This window comes from Panulirus ornatus, chromosome 21 (genome assembly GCF_036320965.1).
Source record: "Panulirus ornatus isolate Po-2019 chromosome 21, ASM3632096v1, whole genome shotgun sequence".
Lineage (NCBI taxonomy): Eukaryota > Metazoa > Arthropoda > Malacostraca > Decapoda > Palinuridae > Panulirus > Panulirus ornatus.
This window is the reverse complement of record NC_092244.1, coordinates 941447-962027: the sequence shown is the minus strand read 5'-3', so window position 1 is coordinate 962027 and position 20581 is coordinate 941447. Positions and strand designations below refer to the sequence as shown.

Genomic DNA, 20581 nt, shown 5'->3' with positions numbered 1-20581 from the left:
CGCTCTTTTTATTTCCACACATCTCTCTCACCCTTACGTTACTTACTCGATCAAACCACCTCACACCACACATTGTCCTCAAACATCTCATTTCCAGCACATCCATCCTCCTGCGCACATCTCTATCCATAGCCCACGCCTCGCAACCATACAACATTGTTGGAACCACTATTCCCTCAAACATACCCATTTTTGCTTTCCGAGATAATGTTCTCAACTTCCACACATTTTTCAAGGCTCCCAAAATTTTCGCCCCCTCCCCCACCCTATGATCCACTTCCGCTTCCATGGTTCCATCCGCTGACAGATCCACTCCCAGATATCTAAAACACTTCACTTCCTCCAGTTTTTCTCCATTCAAACTCACCTCCCAATTGACTTGACCCTCACCCCTACTGTACCTAATAACCTTGCTCTTATTCACATTTACTCTCAACTTCCTTCTTCCACACACTTTACCAAACTCAGTCACCAGCTTCTGCAGTTTCTCACATGAATCAGCCACCAGCGCTGTATCATCAGCGAACAACAACTGACTCACTTCCCAAGCTCTCTCATCCCCAACAGACTTCATACTTGCCCCTCTTTCCAGGACTCTTGCATTTACCTCCCTAACAACCCCATCCATAAACAAATTAAACAACCATGGAGACATCACACACCCCTGCCGCAAACCTACATTCACTGAGAACCAATCACTTTCCTCTCTTCCTACACGTACACATGCCTTACATATATATATATATATGGATGGATGGAGTGATAAGAGATAAAAGCAAAACTAGGGAAAGGGGTGCAAAAATGGAGTGTGGTGGTGAGATATGATGGCTAGTGGCAAGCCTATTTGCAGATGATACTATGTCGTTTGCAGAGAGAGGAGTTGCAGAAGGTTGTAAGTGTGTTTTGTGATGTGTGTAATCATAGGTAATTGAAGATAAATGCAAGTAAAAATAAAGTATTGGTGTTTGAAAGGAAACAGAGTGAAAGAATATATAGATTTTGTAAAGCCATGTAGATTGATAGAAGAAAGTGTACTAAATTATGCTTTGGATATGGGGGTGGGAGAGACTGGAAGAAGTGATAGACTAAGTATATAGAAGCTGTCTTGGGTAAATGTAGTTACATGGAAGGAGAGATAAGGGAGAGAGCAGTACAGGGTAGAAGTGTCATTGGGTCCCTTAATAGAATAATGAAGAGTAGAGGTGTAAGTGAAGAGAGGATTAAGGGACAGCATAGTCTTCCCAACCCTGACCTGTGCAGCCAAAACATGAACATGGAATGAGGCACAGAGGTCAAGAATCCAGGCTGTGGAAATGAGCTAATTGAGAAGAGCATGTGGTGTGACTAGATGGAATGAAGGAAGAAATGAAAGGGTGTATGAGAGATGTGGTATAGCAAGGAATGCAAAGGGAGTGAATTGTGGAGTGGTAGAATGGATGAAATGTAATGCTTTGTGGTGGTTTCATCGTGCGGAAAGAATACAAGACTGGGAGTTTACAAGGAGAGTGTATGATAGTGTAATTGAAGGGGTTGGTGTGAGAAGAAGGCCACCTGTGACATGGGCAAATAGGGTGGAGGAATACTGGAGGGAGAGAAGTGGTGGAAGAATGCATGGAATGGTATGTGCAAGGGAGGTATGTAAGGACCGGGATAAGTAGAGACTCTTTTGCCATGGCCACCCCTTGATGGGACTTTCCAGAGGGAACAGGGTTAGAGATATATATAGGTACATAACAAGGGAAATGTGTGTATAAAAAGGAAGTGTGGGAGAATATGAATTTCACTGTGCTTGTCATATTTGGAGGAAATTCTTGGTAGGATATTCTGCTGTGGATTGTTTTCCTTATAGTTAATAAATGACTGTTAGAGTGAGATGCAAGAAGATCGATTGGTAATGGGTAGGGTGTTGTTTATGGTGGATATATTGTTTCAGATGTAGGTGAGTTGATATATGTGATGATAGATTTTTTCTTCTGAACTAATTTCTGTCATCTCCATATTCTAGATCCTGTTTGCATCTTCAACACTTAACCTGTGTGAGCTGATTGGTCTGCGGCCTGATTTGGGCAGATTACGGAAGGTACTTTATTTCCATGAGAATCAGCTGGTATACCCTGTCCGTAAACAGAAGGATCGAGACTTTCAATATGGATATAATCAAATATTATCCTGGTGAGTGACAGGAGACTGAGGCAAGTTGTGCACATTCGACAGCTTTTGTTGTATCTTTTCAGGAATGAATAGGTGAATTTTGTTATTACCTTTTTGACTCTATGGGGAGGGAGTTTTACACTCATCCCCATCTCTTGAACATTCTCTATTGTCATACATCATTGTAAATTTATGTATGCTGTCTGCTTTAACCATGTCTTCAGTCTTTTTTTTTTTGTTGTTGCTCATCCAACACTTTTGTATATTTAAAGTATTTCTTTACATCTTCTTTTAGAAGTTTCGTACTTAATATCATGTTATGTCCTCTGGTTTCTTTATCCCTACATCTATCAAAGAACTATTTACTCTCTCAAGTTGTGGATCTGTTGTAAAATCCTAAAGGTTATAATTAGGTCACTCTTTCCTCTCTTTTCTTCCAAGTAGGGCAAATTCAAAGCCTCCAGCCTTTCCCTGTAACATAGCTCTTTTAATTGTGGCACCTTCTTGGACCTTCTTTGTTAGTTCTTTCTGCATTGACCAAACCTGAGAAGTGCGCTTTAGTTCTGACCTTGTATTGGATATGAAAAACTTGCTAGATATTTTGCTATCCATATACTTGAAGGCAATTCTGATATTTGCCAATAAACAGTGTGTATCCATAACCATTTTCCTAATATGGAACTCTGGCCTCATATAGGATTCTGAAGCTTATTTCCTGCCTGATAATCGTATCAAGGCCTTCTTTCAGTTTGTCCCATCCCCATTACTTTACATTTGCTTAGGTTGAATTTTGTCATCCGTGTATCAGACCAACTTGATTTTCTTCATATCACTCTAATCTGATGCCATCCTCTTTTTCAACTTCCCTCATAACTGTTGTATCACCTGGAAATACATTCAGGTAAGGAGTCTATACCTTCAGGCAAGTCATTTATATAGATCAAAAGGAGTAGCGGTACCAAAACAGAATCCAGTAGCACTGTGTTGGTCGTCTCAAATCTTTTGGAAAAGGCTCCTTAAACATGCATCCTCCTTCCCCTTCCACTGTTATAGTGTTCTGTTCATTAAAGGAGTTTTTCCTCATTTCTGCTTGGTGAACCAGTTTCATACTCAGCCAGCCATGCTGTGCGGTGTCAAAAGCTTTCTGGCAGTCCAGATTCAAATGGTTCACCAAACCTTCCTTTTTCTGTAGGGCTGAGCTTACTCTCTTGGAGAACTCAGAGTGGTTTGTTACAAATGACTTTGTTTCCTGAAAACCATACTGTATTTCACTTAGGAAATTTTTCCTCTGCAGAAACTCATCCACATGTCTTTTAATAACCTTTTCCAGAACCTTACACACCACACCCATTAGTGAAACTGTTTTGTATTTTAACATCTGTTCCTAGTGTCCTTTCTTATGTATTGGTATGACCTTTGCTGTTTTCCATTCCCTTGGCACTTTGTCTCTTTTTAGTGACATCTTGAACAGTAATACAAGGTTTTCTTTTTTCAAACTATTCGCCATTTCCCGCGTTAGCAAGGTAGCATTAAGAACAGAGGACTGGGCCTCTTAGGGAATATCCTCACCTGGCCTCCTTCTCTGTTCCTTCTTTTGGAAAATTAAAAAAATACGAGAGGGGAGGATTTCCAGCCCCCGCTCCCTCCCCTTTTAGTTGCCTTCTACGACACGCAGGGAATACGTGGGAAGTATTCTTTCTCCCCTATCCCCTAATACAAGGTATCTGCAGATATATCTCTAAGTTTTTTTGCACACATCTGCTGCACATATGGTGATATTTCATCAGGACTATGAGCCTTGTAAGGGTCGAGTCCCTTTAGTATTATGTTATTGTCTTTTGTAGACATTTCACTGATTTCCAAAACCTCCTTTCCATTCCCTCTCCTAGGTGTTGGGGTTATAGTGTCTGCCAATGTGAAAACACTTGAACTTGTTATTCGTTTTTTCATAATCCCTACATCATCCTCTACAATTCTTTGCTCTGAATCCCTTGTCCCTAATTAGCTGCTTCTCAACTGACAACTGACTCTTGATGAATTTATGGAAAAGTCTTGGATTTTCACCTTCCTTGCTCACAGGGTTCTATTCAAAGTTTCATTTTTCCTCCACTTATTTTGCTGTACTCATTCCATACTCTTTTGCACTTTGCAAATGTTGGTTGGCTGGAGCACATTCTTGATCATCTCCACTGCACATCCCAAAGCTCCTCTTCTTTTAGGCATCTTTTGGTAAACTTTCTTGCCTTTCCCTTACCATTCCCTCTGTGTTTAAGGTCTCAGGCACCCATTTTTCTACTACTCCATTGTAGATTTCTCAGAATTACTCACCAGAAAGCACTGGTTCTAGGCTTCTTAACTCCATTTCCCTGACTACATTACCGAAGATATAGTTATTAACATGCTCATCCTGTGAGTGGTAGAGCAAAAGGATTGCAGGAATCACAAAGGGTCTTAGACCCCAGTAGATTGATGGTACATATGATGTTACAATTCAAATTTCAGTATGTACATTATGCAGTTTCATGTGTTAAGTTTTACCAACTAGATGCAAAACGTGGATACAAACTTAAAATTTCAGGTTTTTTTTTTTTTTTTTTTTTTTTTTATACTTTGTCGCTGTCTCCCGCGTTTGCGAGGTAGCGCAAGGAAACAGACGAAAGAAATGGCCCAACCCCCCCCCCATACACATGTACATACACACGTCCACACACGCAAATATACATACCTACACAGCTTTCCATGGTTTACCCCAGACGCTTCACATGCCTTGCTTCAATCCACTGACAGCACGTCAACCCCTGTATACCACATGACTCCAATTCACTCTATTTCTTGCCCTCCTTTCACCCTCCTGCATGTTCAGGCCCCGATCACACAAAATCTTTTTCACTCCATCTTTCCACCTCCAATTTGGTCTCCCTCTTCTCCTCGTTCCCTCCACCTCCGACACATATATCCTCTTGGTCAATCTCTCCTCACTCATTCTCTCCATGTGCCCAAACCATTTCAAAACACCCTCTTCTGCTCTCTCAACCACGCTCTTTTTATTTCCACACATCTCTCTCACCCTTACGTTACTTACTCGATCAAACCACCTCACACCACACATTGTCCTCAAACATCTCATTTCCAGCACATCCATCCTCCTGCGCACATCTCTATCCATAGCCCACGCCTCGCAACCATACAACATTGTTGGAACCACTATTCCCTCAAACATACCCATTTTTGCTTTCCGAGATAATGTTCTCAACTTCCACACATTTTTCAAGGCTCCCAAAATTTTCGCCCCCTCCCCCACCCTATGATCCACTTCCGCTTCCATGGTTCCATCCGCTGACAGATCCACTCCCAGATATCTAAAACACTTCACTTCCTCCAGTTTTTCTCCATTCAAACTCACCTCCCAATTGACTTGACCCTCACCCCTACTGTACCTAATAACCTTGCTCTTATTCACATTTACTCTCAACTTCCTTCTTCCACACACTTTACCAAACTCAGTCACCAGCTTCTGCAGTTTCTCACATGAATCAGCCACCAGCGCTGTATCATCAGCGAACAACAACTGACTCACTTCCCAAGCTCTCTCATCCCCAACAGACTTCATACTTGCCCCTCTTTCCAGGACTCTTGCATTTACCTCCCTTACAACCCCATCCATAAACAAATTAAACAACCATGGAGACATCACACACCCCTGCCGCAAACCTACATTCACTGAGAACCAATCACTTTCCTCTCTTCCTACACGTACACATGCCTTACATCCTCGATAAAAACTTTTCACTGCTTCTAACAACTTGCCTCCCACACCATATATTCTTAATACCTTCCACAGAGCATCTCTATCAACTCTATCATATGCCTTCAGGTATCTTGTTATTAACAATAAGATGTTGTGATAATTCGTGCTGGGTTTTGTTTAGCTCTATCCCTAAAAGACTGTATTTTTCACATTCTAAGACAAAGTGTTCTAGTTTGTGTCCAAACCTTTGACCACAAACTTTACACTTCACACGGTTAACATCTCCAGTTAGTCCAAAGCGCTAATAGTACCTATAGCCTGGCCTTAGTCTAGCAACTACATCACTTCATCTGCTGATAATATTACTTTCTCCATATATGTGTTTCACTTTACACATTTCACTGTGATGGAAAATGTTTCTTCTTATGCTTATCTGAACTCGTCTTTGTGCATCAAAGTGGTCCGTTAGTTCCTTCCATTTACAGTTATGAGGCTTCTATTTGACAACCCAATGTTGTTTTCAACGTCACGGTTGCTATGGGCAAGTTTAGCTAAGGCATCAGCTTTGTCATGCTCATGGGGTCCTATACGAGGGGATTCTATGATAGTTTGATTTGAATCCCTTTAGCAATAATATCTGAGTATTTGTGTTTGGCTTCAGAGACCAGCATGTCACATTCTGATCCCAGGGTGGTAAGGACAAGTAGTGAAGATAAAGAATCAGAGATAATTGTGCTGTCTGTGGCAGTGAAATCTACTTGCTCAAGAGTGATAAGTATGGTGAACAATTTAATTTGTAGAGTATTTGCCCAGTTGTTTGTTCTAACATTTTTCTCTAATCTGTTACCATTGGGCTGGATCACAATAGCAACATTGCCTGCCCTTCCAGTGGCAGTCACAAGAATTGTCAGTATAGATGCACTGGGCTATGTTATTGTCAGTCTGGAGTTTCTGTATATGTTCAAGAGCACTGGTCTTGGCTAAGTGTTGAAGGTGAAGAGTACAAGTAATTAGTTTCTTGGGTGGATAAGTAGGTGTTGTGACATCAAAGGGAGTTATCTGCCAGGGAGGCAGGAAATGCTGTGGCTTCCTAATTTTATACAAATTATGTACACCTAACATTGTCTTGTAGTTGGCTGTTATTTGGATCCATTTAGATTCACTTGTGCCATGGTATATATGGTTTAACAATTCTTTAGAGACAACTCTATCTGGATCACCACGCAGAAGTTTCAGTCCATCATAAGATTGATTTCAAGTATTCTGTCTTCAATGCTGGGAATACCAAGTTCTTTCTGCATGTTGAGTACTCTAGTGGACTTTGGACTACCAAGTATGATTCTTAAGGCTTCATTTTGCATTTTTTCAAGTCTGTTGATACCTTTACTGTTGTGTAGGACCAAAACTAGTGTGTGGTAAGCTATTATAGACCTAATATAAGCTAAATTCATCATTTTAGCAATTCTGATATTTGCACCATAATTAGGATTGTATCCTGCAACAGCTCTAAGAGCTCTGAGTCTGTCTCTGCATTGTCGATTTATATTTTTCACACTAGCTGTAGCATGTGGGACTGTGACACCAAGATATTTAGATGAGGAGACATAGTCAATCAGGTTTCCACCAATTGTCATTTTATATGGTCCGCTCCTACCGTTACCAATTTGTTAATTGAAGACCTTAGTTTTATCTGCAGATATGATGAAGCCAAGGCTTTCACAAGCTATATGTGTGCAGTTAAGAATAGTTTGCATTTCACGATATGTTTTGGTATATACAAGAATATCATGAACATAACTAATAGTGATGAAGACTTATCATGGCAAATCAACAATCCACGTTAGCGCCGGAGACAGCGACAAAGTATAAAAAAAAAAAAAAAAAACTAATAGTGATATTTCTGGGACACTCTGGAATCGATTTCAGTATTGCATTGATTAGTACATTGAATAAAGTGGGGTTAAGTACTCCACCTTGAGGAGTGCCAAGTAGGATGTCTTTAACTTCACTTTTGTAGCCTTGAAACAACACAGCTGTCTTTCTATTAGAGAGATTGCCGAGTATGCAGTTCAGGAGCCAGCCGCCTATATCCATTTTTGCTAACTTGCCTATTGGCATTATCAGATGCAACTTTTAGGTCATGAAAAGTGGTGTACTTATGCCTTCTGTCCCCATGAACTATTCGGAAAGTAGTGATACAGTTGTGTACACTTTTGCTGTGTGTGAAACCATTAATATTTGGTCTCATATGTTCTTTGATTCTGTGTAATAGTCTGTTGAGTACAATCCTCCCAAAGTTTTGCACAAACAACTCGTCAGGGAGATTGGGCAAAATTCATCAGACTGATTGTGTTTAGGTATTGGTACAATTAGGCTGTTGGTCCATGAGGATCCACATTTCCCTTCTTACCTATTTATAATTGAGATCCCCCATATTAGTACTTTACCATCTCTAAGAAGTTAGTATTTCATTGCTGCACATACCATCCTGATCGTTCATTTACTGATATCCTCTTATATTTGTTCTAGACCACTGCAGTTCTATAGGGGATTTTATGATATTAACACCACTGCTCTTTTTCTCTACAGTTACCTTTCCCAATATGTATGGTTTGAGCGGGCCATTTTTCTCAGTTTCTTGAAATGTGAGGCTATCTTTTAATAAGAGGACTAATCCTCACACTCCTTTGTCTTTTATCTCCTTTCTTACTGTCATGTGCCCATTTGAGTAGGATAGGTGAGATCTTATCCCTTTGGTAAGCTAATTTTCCAGAACTCCAACAATATTGGGTGCTCTTTCCTTTGTACATTCTTCAGTTCCAGCTCTTTACCACTAACTATTAATCCATCAACATTTGAATGCAGTGCTTTCAATCTGACTTAAAGTCTCTTAAGACTTCTGTTGTCACTTTAGTACTGGTGGGGCTGTTCCACCCTGTTGTCATGTGTGGCATCTTAAGTTTTTTCATCTTCTGACAGTGCTCTTTGTTTTTCTCCTTCTTCCTTGATATGTCACATTTGATTAATATCCCACTGAATTTCACCTTACCTTTAAGTTTCTTAACTTTCCCAAGTACCTCCTGGCTAGTGACTTCTCAAGTCAAATGTAACTCCTTTACATGTTTATATCCACCAGTTCTTCTCCTTATCCTTTTCATGGGATTTACTTCAGGCAATCCCTTATCCTCCAGCAATCTTTCACTATGCAATGCCTTCTTTTCAGATTCTTCGTTATGTGATGTATGGTCTGCCAAGCCCCTACCAAAAAATATCAGATTTTCATCTGTCACCTCCTGCTTTACTAATCTTTCTAAATTTGGTGCCACCCACTTTTCACCTTAATCCATCTGTGTCTTTAACTTTCTGTATAATCCCTCTTTTAGCCAGCAAGTACTAATCTCATGTTCTCTACTTTTCTAAGCCTTCCATCAACAAGCCCATGAACTTCCTAGATTGTTTCAGCTTTAACACTGCCTATTATTCTTTCTGTTTGCATGATCTTAGGTCTGTGTTTCCTCTTCATCACTCTTTGCATTTTGCGTCTATTGATCTTTTACTGAAATTGATTCTTCAGATCATCCCTGCCAACTACTGTCAGTTGTCTGTATTTATGTTAAGGTTTTTCTCTAACTGAACAGCTGTCAGTAATGCACCTTCAGCACTTCCATGCCCTCTGTTTCAACAGATTGTGTGTGTGTTTCATTCCTTCCTTTTAGCTGATCAGCTACTGATAATGCTCTTGCATTACCTACCCAGTATTTTTGATAGATTCTGTATATGTTTTCGTCCTTTCTTCTACCAGAAAAATACTTATTACATCTGGAAAAGACCCATCAGACTTTATTTGCTTTTTAATGGCTTTAATGGTCTCTTGCCTCTGATTTTGTATCTTTTGAACCCCCTCCACTGAACAGAATTTTTTTTTATACTAAAAAACTATATATCCTAGATTTTTTTAATCTCTCTCTCATCTCATGACTCCCTTCATGACTCGTGAAATGTTTCCTCAGTTCTTTTAACAGTAGCTTTTGTTGTGTTACCCTCGGTATTGCTCCTTAACAAAAGTTCCCATAACATCCCTAAACATTTACTCTGGTGTTTTCATCTATAATATTCTCTTTGCAGACTTTAGTTATGATTGACTGATCTTAGTACATTTCTGTAACTGAGTCCATACTAGTCTTAAGTGACTCGGACAGTGGTAGGGATCTTAATGTGTAGTTAGTAGGTGTAAAGACTTTTGAATAAGGACCTAGCATAGTAACTGTGGTGCTTGGTTGGTGTGTTGAGAATGATAGAGATGTATTGTTTACATTTAGCATTTAACTCTCTCTAATAGCTTGGTGGCAGATGTGATTGTATTCAACTCCCAGTACAACCTTGAATCTTTTCTGCGTGAACTCCCACGTCACCTCAAGCTTCAGCCTGACCACCGGCCTGATGCTCATGCTATTGCACAGACTATCAGGGACAAGAGTCAGGTAGGCATGATGTAATCATATTTTTAGTGGTGATACAACAAATCTGAGGTAGCATGGGTACCAAGCTTGAAGTTGTGTGTCTAGATCAGGCTCAGGCCGACCTTGAAAGGTGTGAGATTCATTTAACCATGTTTATCCCTTTCAGTCCTCTCTTTCTCTCTGAAGTAGGTTGCTACAGTCTTCATTTTAGCTGGTTATTGATGTATATACAACAGGCATTGTTAAAGCTGTTGGCTGGCCATAGGTGGAAACTCAAATGAAGGATGAGTCTGGAATGGTTTGGAAGCTTCAGTACCCCTCTAGTAATGAAAGGGAATAGTTGTGCACCTTTTGGGGGGACTTGCCTCATTTGAGGCAAATTTGTGGCCACTTATGCATTCCCACCTGCCTGTCCACCCATCTTTCAGTGCATGCTGTGCTCCTGCTTCACACTTAAATATTCTTCTCCCTGCAAAAATATGGAGAGTGCTGGGTAAGGCTATCAGATGAAGAAATTCTATCACTTCAATTTATCTGAAGAAGAGAGTGAAGTGGAAATGTTCAGTGTTGGCAAGAATGAAAAGGATGCACTTGTGAGAATGGGAGGGCAACAGAAGGATCAAGGGTGAATTTGATTAGGAGGCTGTGGTTATAGGCTGAGTGTGTACCCCACTGGTAACTGTGATTGTGAGATTGTATTTCTTAAGAATGAATAAAAGGTTTTGATATTTTTATTAATGTTTTAATGAATGAGAACAAAATATAGTGTGCTTTTTTCAAATTAGGGGTAAAAGTAAAAGTGTAATGAAAGGGCTGAATGGGTTCTTGGTCCTTGAAACTCGGGGAATCTAAGGCAGTTGGATGTAGTACCACTCATAGTACTCCCTCATGTAGCACTGGCTTTGAAACTGGTGTGTTGTAATGATGTCAGCCCCATACCAGACAGAACTAGAATGGAAAGTAGATCCATTTTGTGCCTAATTGCATGTCACTTTAACACTAGAGGCATGGTTAGCAGTCATGTCTTTGGTTAGTTTTGCAGTTTACATCAAGTATGTTGATAGGCATTCCCCACTGCTTTGTGCTTTTTCTGTCAGGTGAATAGTGAAGATTTGTGGAAGGATTTGGTTGAGTGGATAGGTTACAAAAAAATCAAGAGTGTATGAAGCATTTGATAATCAGCTAATTGCAGTAGATTAGGTAGAGGATGTTTTAAGAGATGCTGAGTACAAGCAGAAGTGTGATGATGGTGTTTGAGAAGGTGATTCACCTTCATACCTGCTTAGAATCATCATAAAATTTTATATGTAGGTTCAGTAGAAAAACAAATTTTCTGATCTGACCTATTGTTTGATTGATGAATTTTTCTGGTCCTTAACCAAAAGCATCTCCAGTAACTTCTGGAATTCAGTCTTTCCTCCTCTTTTCCAACGTGATCAGTCTATAACTACGATAAAACCTCTCTTTCCTCTGATATTATTTGTAATAACTCTTCATCTAGTTCTTTTTCTTTGCTTCCTGTCACTAAGCTTGTACCTTCATGTGTATTTTCATGAATAATCTTTCAACTACAAGTTGGATAGGAGTATGATTCAGATAGCACTCCTTATGTCCTTAAGGAAGTGTGCATTTGAGGTAGGTACGATCTTTGCTTCTCTATTTCATCCATGTCACAAAACTCAAATCTCCCAGCAAGTAGAAGTCATAAAAAGTAATGCCTTAAGTCTGAAAGGTTCTCAACAAGAAAGTCTTAGCACTATCAAATAGGAAGTGATTCCTGGAGGTATACTAAAAAGATATCATATAGACTTGTACAAATATCCATTAAAGAAACTTGAAAGATTATTTTATTCATTTACATAAAAATTATGAAACATTCATAAGGTGTCTACAAATACATGTACATAGAAGAATAGATGCTATTTTCTGTGTGGTGGGGTAGGGCCAGAAATGGATGAAGGCAAGCAAGTATCAATATGTACATATGTATATATGTATATGTCTGTGTATGTATATATGTGATATGTTTATGTACATGTGTGGATATTTATGTATCCCTGGGGATAGGGGAGAAAGAATACTTCCCACGTATTCCCTGTGTGTTGTAGAAGGTGACTAAAAGGGGAGGGAGCGGCGGGCTGGAAATCCTCCCCTCTCGTCTTTGATTTTCCAAAAGAAGGAACAGAGGGGGAACCAGGTGAGGATTTCCCTCAAAGGCTCTGTCCTTTGTTCTTAACACTACCTCGCAAATGTGGGAAATGGCGAATAGTATAAAAAAGAATATGTGTGAATATGAGTGGTTGGGCTATTCTTCGTTTGTTTCCTGGCACTACCTTGGTGATGCAGGAATCAGCGATTGAGTTTGATAATGATGATGATGATAATAATAATATTTTTTTATTATTATACTTTATCACTGTGTCCCGCGTTAGTGAGGTATTGCAAGGAAACAGATGAAAGAATGGCTCAACCCACCTACATACACATGTATATACATACACGTCCACACACGCACATATACATACCTATACATCTCAGCGTATACATATATATATATATATATATATATATATATATATATATATATATATATATATATATATATACCTCGCAAATGCGGGAGACGGTGAAAAATGCCGGCTTTCATCTTCCGCAAAGCTTTTACTACCTCTTCTCTGTTTACCAAATCATTTTCCCTAACCCTCGCACTTTGCACACCACCTCGACCAAAACACCCTATATCTGCCACTCTATCATCAAACACATTCAACAAACCTTCAAAATACTCACTCCATCTCCTTCTCACATCACCACTACTTGTTATCACCTCCCCATTTGCGCCCTTCACTGAAGTTCCCATTTGCTCCCTTGTCTTACGCACTTTATTTACCTCCTTCCAGAACATCTTTTTATTCTCCCTAAAATTTAATGATACTCTCTCACCCCAACTCTCTTTTGCCCTTTTTTTTCACCTCTTGCACCTTTCTCTTGACCTCATGTCTCTTTCTTTTATACGTCTCCCACTCACTTTCATTTTTTCCCTGCAAAAATCGTCCAAATGCCTCTCTCTTCTCTTTCACTAATACTCTTACTTCTTCATCCCACCACTCACTACCCTTTCTAATCAACCCACCTCGAAGGCTCAGATTGGGGTGCCTAAATGTGTGTGGATGTAACCAAGATGTGAAAAAAGGAGAGATAGGTAGTATGTTTGAGGAAAGGAACCTGGATGTTTTGGCTCTGAGTGAAACGAAGCTCAAGGGTAAAGGGGAAGAGTGGTTTGGGAATGTCTTGGGAGTAAAGTCAGGGGTTAGTGAGAGGACAAGAGCAAGGGAAGGAGTAGCAGTACTCCTGAAACAGGAGTTGTGGAAGTATGTGATAGAATGTAAGAAAGTAAATTCTCGATTAATATGGGTAAAACTGAAAGTTGATGGAGAGAGATGGGTGATTATTGGTGCATATGCACCTGGGCATGAGAAGAAAGATCATGAGAGGCAAGTGTTTAGGGAGCAGCTGAATGAGTGTGTTAGTGGTTTTGATGCACGAGACCGGGTTATAGTGATGGGTGATTTGAATGCAAAGGTGAGTAATGTGGCAGTTGAGGGAATAATTGGTATACATGGGGTGTTCAGTGTTGTAAATGGAAATGGTGAAGAGCTTGTAGATTTATGTGCTGAAAAAGGACTGATGATTGGGAATACCTGGTTTAAAAAGCGAGATATACATAAGTATACTTATGTAAGTAGGAGAGATGGCCAGCGAGCGTTATTGGATTACGTGTTAATTGACAGGCGCGCGAAAGAGAGACTTTTGGATGTTAATGTGCTGAGAGGTGCAACTGGAGGGATGTCTGATCATTATCTTGTGGAGGCTAAGGTGAAGATTTGTATGGGTTTCCAGAAAAGAGGAGTGAATGTTGGGGTGAAGAGGGTGGTGAGAGTAAGTGAGCTTGGGAAGGAGACTTGTGTGAGGAAGTACCAGGAGAGACTGAGTACAGAATGGAAAAAGGTGAGAACAATGGAAGTAAGGGGAGTGGGGGAGGAATGGGATGTATTTAGGGAATCAGTGATGGATTGCACAAAAGATATATATATATATATATATATATATATATATATATTTTTTTTTTTTTTTTTTTTTTTTTTTTTTATACTTTGTCGCTGTCTCCCGCGTTTGCGAGGTAGCGCAAGGAAACAGACGAAAGAAATGGCCCACCCCCCCCCCCATACACATGTACATACACACGTCCACACACGCAAATATACATACCTACACAGCTTTCCATGGTTTACCCCAGACGCTTCACATGCCTTGATTCAATCCACTGACAGCACGTCAACCCCTGTATACCACATCGCTCCAATTCACTCTATTCCTTGCCCTCCTTTCACCCTCCTGCATGTTCAGGCCCCGATCACACAAAATCTTTTTCACTCCATCTTTCCACCTCCAATTTGGTCTCCCTCTTCTCCTCGTTCCCTCCACCTCCGACACATATATCCTCTTGGTCAATCTTTCCTCACTCATTCTCTCCATGTGCCCAAACCATTTCAAAACACCCTCTTCTGCTCTCTCAACCACGCTCTTTTTATTTCCACACATCTCTCTTACCCTTACGTTACTTACTCGATCAAACCACCTCACACCACACATTTTCCTCAAACATCTCATTTCCAGCACATCCATCCTCCTGTGCACATCTCTATCCATAGCCCACGCCTCGCAACCATACAACATTGTTGGAACCACTATTCCTTCAAACATACCCATTTTTGCTTTCCGAGATAATGTTCTCGACTTCCACACATTTTTCAAGGCTCCCAAAATTTTCGCCCCCTCCCCCACCCTATGATCCACTTCCGCTTCCATGGTTCCATCCACTGACAGATCCACTCCCAGATATCTAAAACACTTCACTTCCTCCAGTTTTTCTCCATTCAAACTCACCTCCCAATTAACTTGACCCTCACCCCTACTGTACCTAATAACCTTGCTCTTATTCACATTTACTCTTAACTTTCTTCTTCCACACACTTTACCAAACTCAGTCACCAGCTTCTGCAGTTTCTCACATGAATCAGCCACCAGCGCTGTATCATCAGCGAACAACAACTGACTCACTTCCCAAGCTCTCTCATCCCCAACAGACTTCATACTTGCCCCTCTTTCCAGACTCTTGCATTTACCTCCCTAACAACCCCATCCATAAACAAATTAAACAACCATGGAGACATCACACACCCCTGCCGCAAACCTACATTCACTGAGAACCAATCACTTTCCTCTCTTCCTACACGTACACATGCCATACATCCTCGATAAAAACTTTTCACTGCTTCTAACAACTTGCCTCCCACACCATATATTCTTAATACCTTCCACAGAGCATCTCTATCAACTCTATCATATGCCTTCTCCAGATCCATAAATGCTACATACAAATCCATTTGCTTTTCTAAGTATTTCTCACATACATTCTTCAAAGCAAACACCTGATCCACACATCCTCTACCACTTCTGAAACCGCACTGCTCTTCCCCAATCTGATGCTCTGTACATGCCTTCACCCTCTCAATCAATACCCTCCCATATAACTTACCAGGAATACTCAACAAACTTATACCTCTGTAATTTGAGCACTCACTCTTATCCCCTTTGCCTTTGTACAATGGCACTATGCACGCATTCCGCCAATCCTCAGGCACCTCACCATGAGTCATACATACATTAAATAACCTTACCAACCAGTCAACAATACAGTCACCCCCTTTTTTAATAAATTCCACTGCAATACCATCCAAACCTGCTGCCTTGCCGGCTTTCATCTTCCGCAAAGCTTTTACTACCTCTTCTCTGTTTACCAAATCATTTTCCCTAACCCTCTCACTTTGCACACCACCTTGACCAAAACACCCTATATCTGCCACTCTGTCATCAGACACATTCAACAAACCTTCAAAATACTCATTCCATCTCCTTCTCACATCACTGCTACTTGTTATCACCTCCCCATTTACGCCCTTCACTGAAGTTCCCATTTGCTCCCTTGTCTTACGCACCCTATTTACCTCCTTCCAGAACATCTTTTTATTCTCCCTAAAATTTACTGATAGTCTCTCACCCCAACTCTCATTTGCCCTTTTTTTCACCTCTTGCACCTTTCTCTTGACCTCCTGTCTCTTTCTTTTATACTTCTCGCACTCAATTGCATTTTTTCCCTGCAAAAATCGTCCAAATGCCTCTCTCTTCTCTTTCACTAATATTCTTACTTCTTCATCCCACCACTCACTACCCTTTCTAAACAGCCCACCTCCCACTCTTCTCATGCCACAAGCATCTTTTGCGCAATCCATCACTGATTCCCTAAATACATCCCATTCCTCCCCCACTCCCCTTACTTCCATTGTTCTCACCTTTTTCCATTCTGTACACAGTCTCTCCTGGTACTTCCCCACACAGGTCTCCTTCCCAAGCTCACTTACTCTCACCACCTTCTTCACCCCAACATTCACTCCTCTTTTCTGAAAACCCATACTAATCTTCACCTTAGCCTCCACAAGATAATGATCAGACATCCCTCCAGTTGCATATATATATATATATATATATATATATATATATATATATATATATATATATATATATATATATATATATTATCCCTGGGGATAGGGGATTAAGAATACTTCCCACGTATTCCCTGCGTGTCGTAGAAGGCGACTAAAAGGGAAGGGAGCGGGGGGCTGGAAATCCTCCCCTCTCGTTTTTTTTTAAATTTTCCAAAAGAAGGAACAGAGGGGGACAGGTGAGGATATTCCAAAAAAGGCCCAGTCCTCTGTTCTTAACGCTACCTCGCTAACGCGGGAAATGGCGAATAGTTTAAAAGAAAGAAAGAAATATATATATATATATATATATATATATATATATATATATATATATATATATATATATATATATATATATATATTTTTTTTTTCCGCTGTCTCCCGCATTTGCGAGGTAGCGCAAGGAAACAGACGAAAGAAATGGCCCAACCCACCCCCATACACATGTATATACATACGTCCACACACGCAAATATACATACCTATACAACTTTCCATGGTTTACCCCAGACGCTTCACATGCCCTGATTCAATCCACTGACAGCACGTCAACCCCGGTATACCACATCGATCCAATTCACTCTATTCCTTGCCCTCCTTTCACCCTCCTGCATGTTCAGGCCCCGATCACACAAAATCTTTTTCACTCCATCTTTCCACCTCCAATTTGGTCTCCCACTTCTCCTCGTTCCCTCCACCTCCGACACATATATCCTCTTGGTCAATCTTTCCTTTCACCCTCTCAATCAATACCCTCCCATAAAATTTCCCAGGAATACTCAACAAACTTATACCCTTTGTCTTTGTACAATAGCATTATGCATGCATTCAGTCAATCATCAAGCACTTCACTAAGAGCTATACATACACTGAATATCCTCACCAACCAGTGAACAACACTGTCAATCCCTTTTTTAATAAATTCCACTGCAGTACCATCCAAACCCACCACCTTGCCGGCTTTCATCTTCTGCAAAGCTTTCACTACCTCTTCTCTAATTACGAAATCATTCTCCCTCACCCTCTCATTTCGCACACCACCTCAACCAAAACACCCAGTATCTGCCACTCTATCATCAAACACATTCAACAAACCTTCAAAATACTCACTACATCTCCTTCTCACATCAACACTACTTGCTACTGTCTCCCCATTAGCCCCCTTCACCGATGTTCCCATTTGTTCTCTTGTCTTACGCACTTTATTTACCTCCTTCCAAAACCTCTTTTTATTCTCCCTAAAATTTAACAATACTCTCTCACCCCAACTCTCATTTGCCCTCTTTTTCACCTCTTGCACCTTTCTTTACCTCCTGCCTCTTTCTTTTTATATATCTCCCAGTCATTTGCACTATTTCCCTGCAAAAATCATCCAAATGCCTCTCTCTTCTCTTTCACTAACAATCTTACTTCTTCATCCCACCACTCACTACCCTTTCTAATCTGCCCACCTCCCACCTTTCTCATGCCTCAAGTATCTTTTGCATAAGTCATCATTGCTTCCCTAAATACATCCCATTCCTCCCCAACTCCGCATACATCATTTGCTCTCACCTTTTTCCATTCTGCACTCAATCTCTCCTGGTGAACTGGAACGATGTGGTATACCGGAGTGGACATGCTGTCAATGGATTGAACCAGGGCATGTGAAGCGTCTGGGGTAAACCATGGAAAGTTTTGTGGGCCTGGATGTGGAAAGGGAGCTGTGGTTTTGGTGCATTATACATGACAACTAGAGACTGAGTGTGAACGAATGTGGCCTTTGTTGTCTTTTCCTAGCGCTACCTCTTGCATATGCAGGGGGAGGGGGTTGTCATTGCATATGTGGTGGGGTGGCAACGGGAATGAATGAGGGCAGACTATGAATTTTTTTTTTTTTTTTTTTTTTTTTTTTCTCCAAAGGAAGGAACAGAGAAGGGGGCCAGGTGAGGATATTCCCTCAAAGGTCCAGTCCTATGTTCTTAACGCTAACTCGCTAACGCGGGAAATGGCGAATAGTTTGAAAGAAAGAAAGATATATATATATATATATATATATTATATTTATTTTATTTATTATACTTTGTCGCTGTCTCCCGCATTTGCGAGGTAGCGCAAGGAAACAGATGAAAGAAATGGCCCAACCCCCCCCATACACATGTATATACATACGTCCACACACGCAAATATACATACCTACACAGCTTTCCATGGTTTACCCCAGACGCTTCACATGTCTTGATTCAATCCACTGACAGCACGTCAATCCCGGTATACCACATCGCTCCAATTCACTCTATTCCTTGCCCTCCTTTCACCCTCCTGCATGTTCAGGCCCCGATCACACAAAATCTTTTTCACTCCATCTTTCCACCTCCAATTTGGTCTCCCTCTTCTCCTCGTTCCCTCCACCTCCGACACATATATCCTCTTGGTCAATCTTTCCTCACTCATTCTCTCCATGTGCCCAAACCACTTCAAAACACCCTCTTCTGCTCTCTCAACCACGCTCTTTTTATTTCCACACATCTCTCTTACCCTTACGTTACTCACTCGATCAAACCACCTCACACCACACATTGTCCTCAAACATCTCATTTCCAGCACATCCATCCTCCTGCGCACAACTCTATCCATAGCCCACGCCTCGCAACCATACAACATTGTTGGAACCACTATTCCTTCAAACATACCCATTTTTGCTTTCCGAGATAATGTTCTCGACTTCCACACATTCTTCAAGGCCCCCAGAATTTTCGCCCCCTCCCCCACCCTATGATCCACTTCCGCTTCCATGGTTCCATCCGCTGCCAGATCCACTCCCAGATATCTAAAACACTTTACTTCCTCCAGTTTTTCTCCATTCAAACTCACCTCCCAATTGACTTGACCCTCAACCCTACTGTACCTAATAACCTTGCTCTTATTCACATTTCTTCTTAACTTTCTTCTTCCACACACTTTACCAAACTCAGTCACCAGCTTCTGCAGTTTCTCACATGAATCAGCCACCAGCGCTGTATCATCAGCGAACAACAACTGACTCACTTCCCAAGCTCTCTCATCCCCAACAGACTTCATACTTGCCCCTCATTCTCTGGCAGCGGATGGAACCATGGAAGCGGAAGTGGATCATAGGGTGGGGGAGGGGGCGAAAATTCTGGGAGCCTTGAAGAATGTGTGGAAGTCGAGAACATTATCTCGGAAAGCAAAAATGGGTAAGTTTGAAGGAATAGTGGTTCCAACAATGTTGTATGGTTGCGAGGCGTGGACTATGGATAGAGTTGTGCGCAGGAGGATGGACGTGCTGGAAATGAGATGTTTGAGGACAATGTGTGGTGTGAGGTGGTTTGATCGAGTAAGTAACGTAAGGGTAAGAGAGATGTGTGGAAATAAAAAGAGCGTGGTTGAGAGAGCAGAAGAGGGTGTTTTGAAATGGTTTGGTCACATGGAGAGAATGAGTGAGGAAAGATTGACCAAGAGGATATATGTGTCGGAGGTGGAGGGAACGAGGAGAAGAGGGATACCAAATTGGAGGTGGAAAGATGGAGTGAAAAAGATTTTGTGTGATCGGGGCCTGAACATGCAGGAGGGTGAAAGGAGGGCAAAGAATAGAGTGAATTGGAGCGATGTGG

At 40.9% G+C, this 20581-nt stretch overlaps 1 protein-coding gene across 2 annotated transcripts in view; it reads left to right on the top strand.

Annotated features, from left to right (window-relative positions):
• Window positions 1-20581, top strand: part of LOC139756244 (uncharacterized) — a 234671-nt gene that overhangs the window by 147256 nt on the left and 66834 nt on the right. For both annotated transcript variants that reach the window (XM_071675425.1, XM_071675424.1), the window contains exon 9: window positions 10239-10380. In XM_071675425.1, the coding sequence (XP_071531526.1) occupies window positions 10239-10380 (142 nt within the window). The remainder of the gene's footprint in view (window positions 1-10238; window positions 10381-20581) is intronic.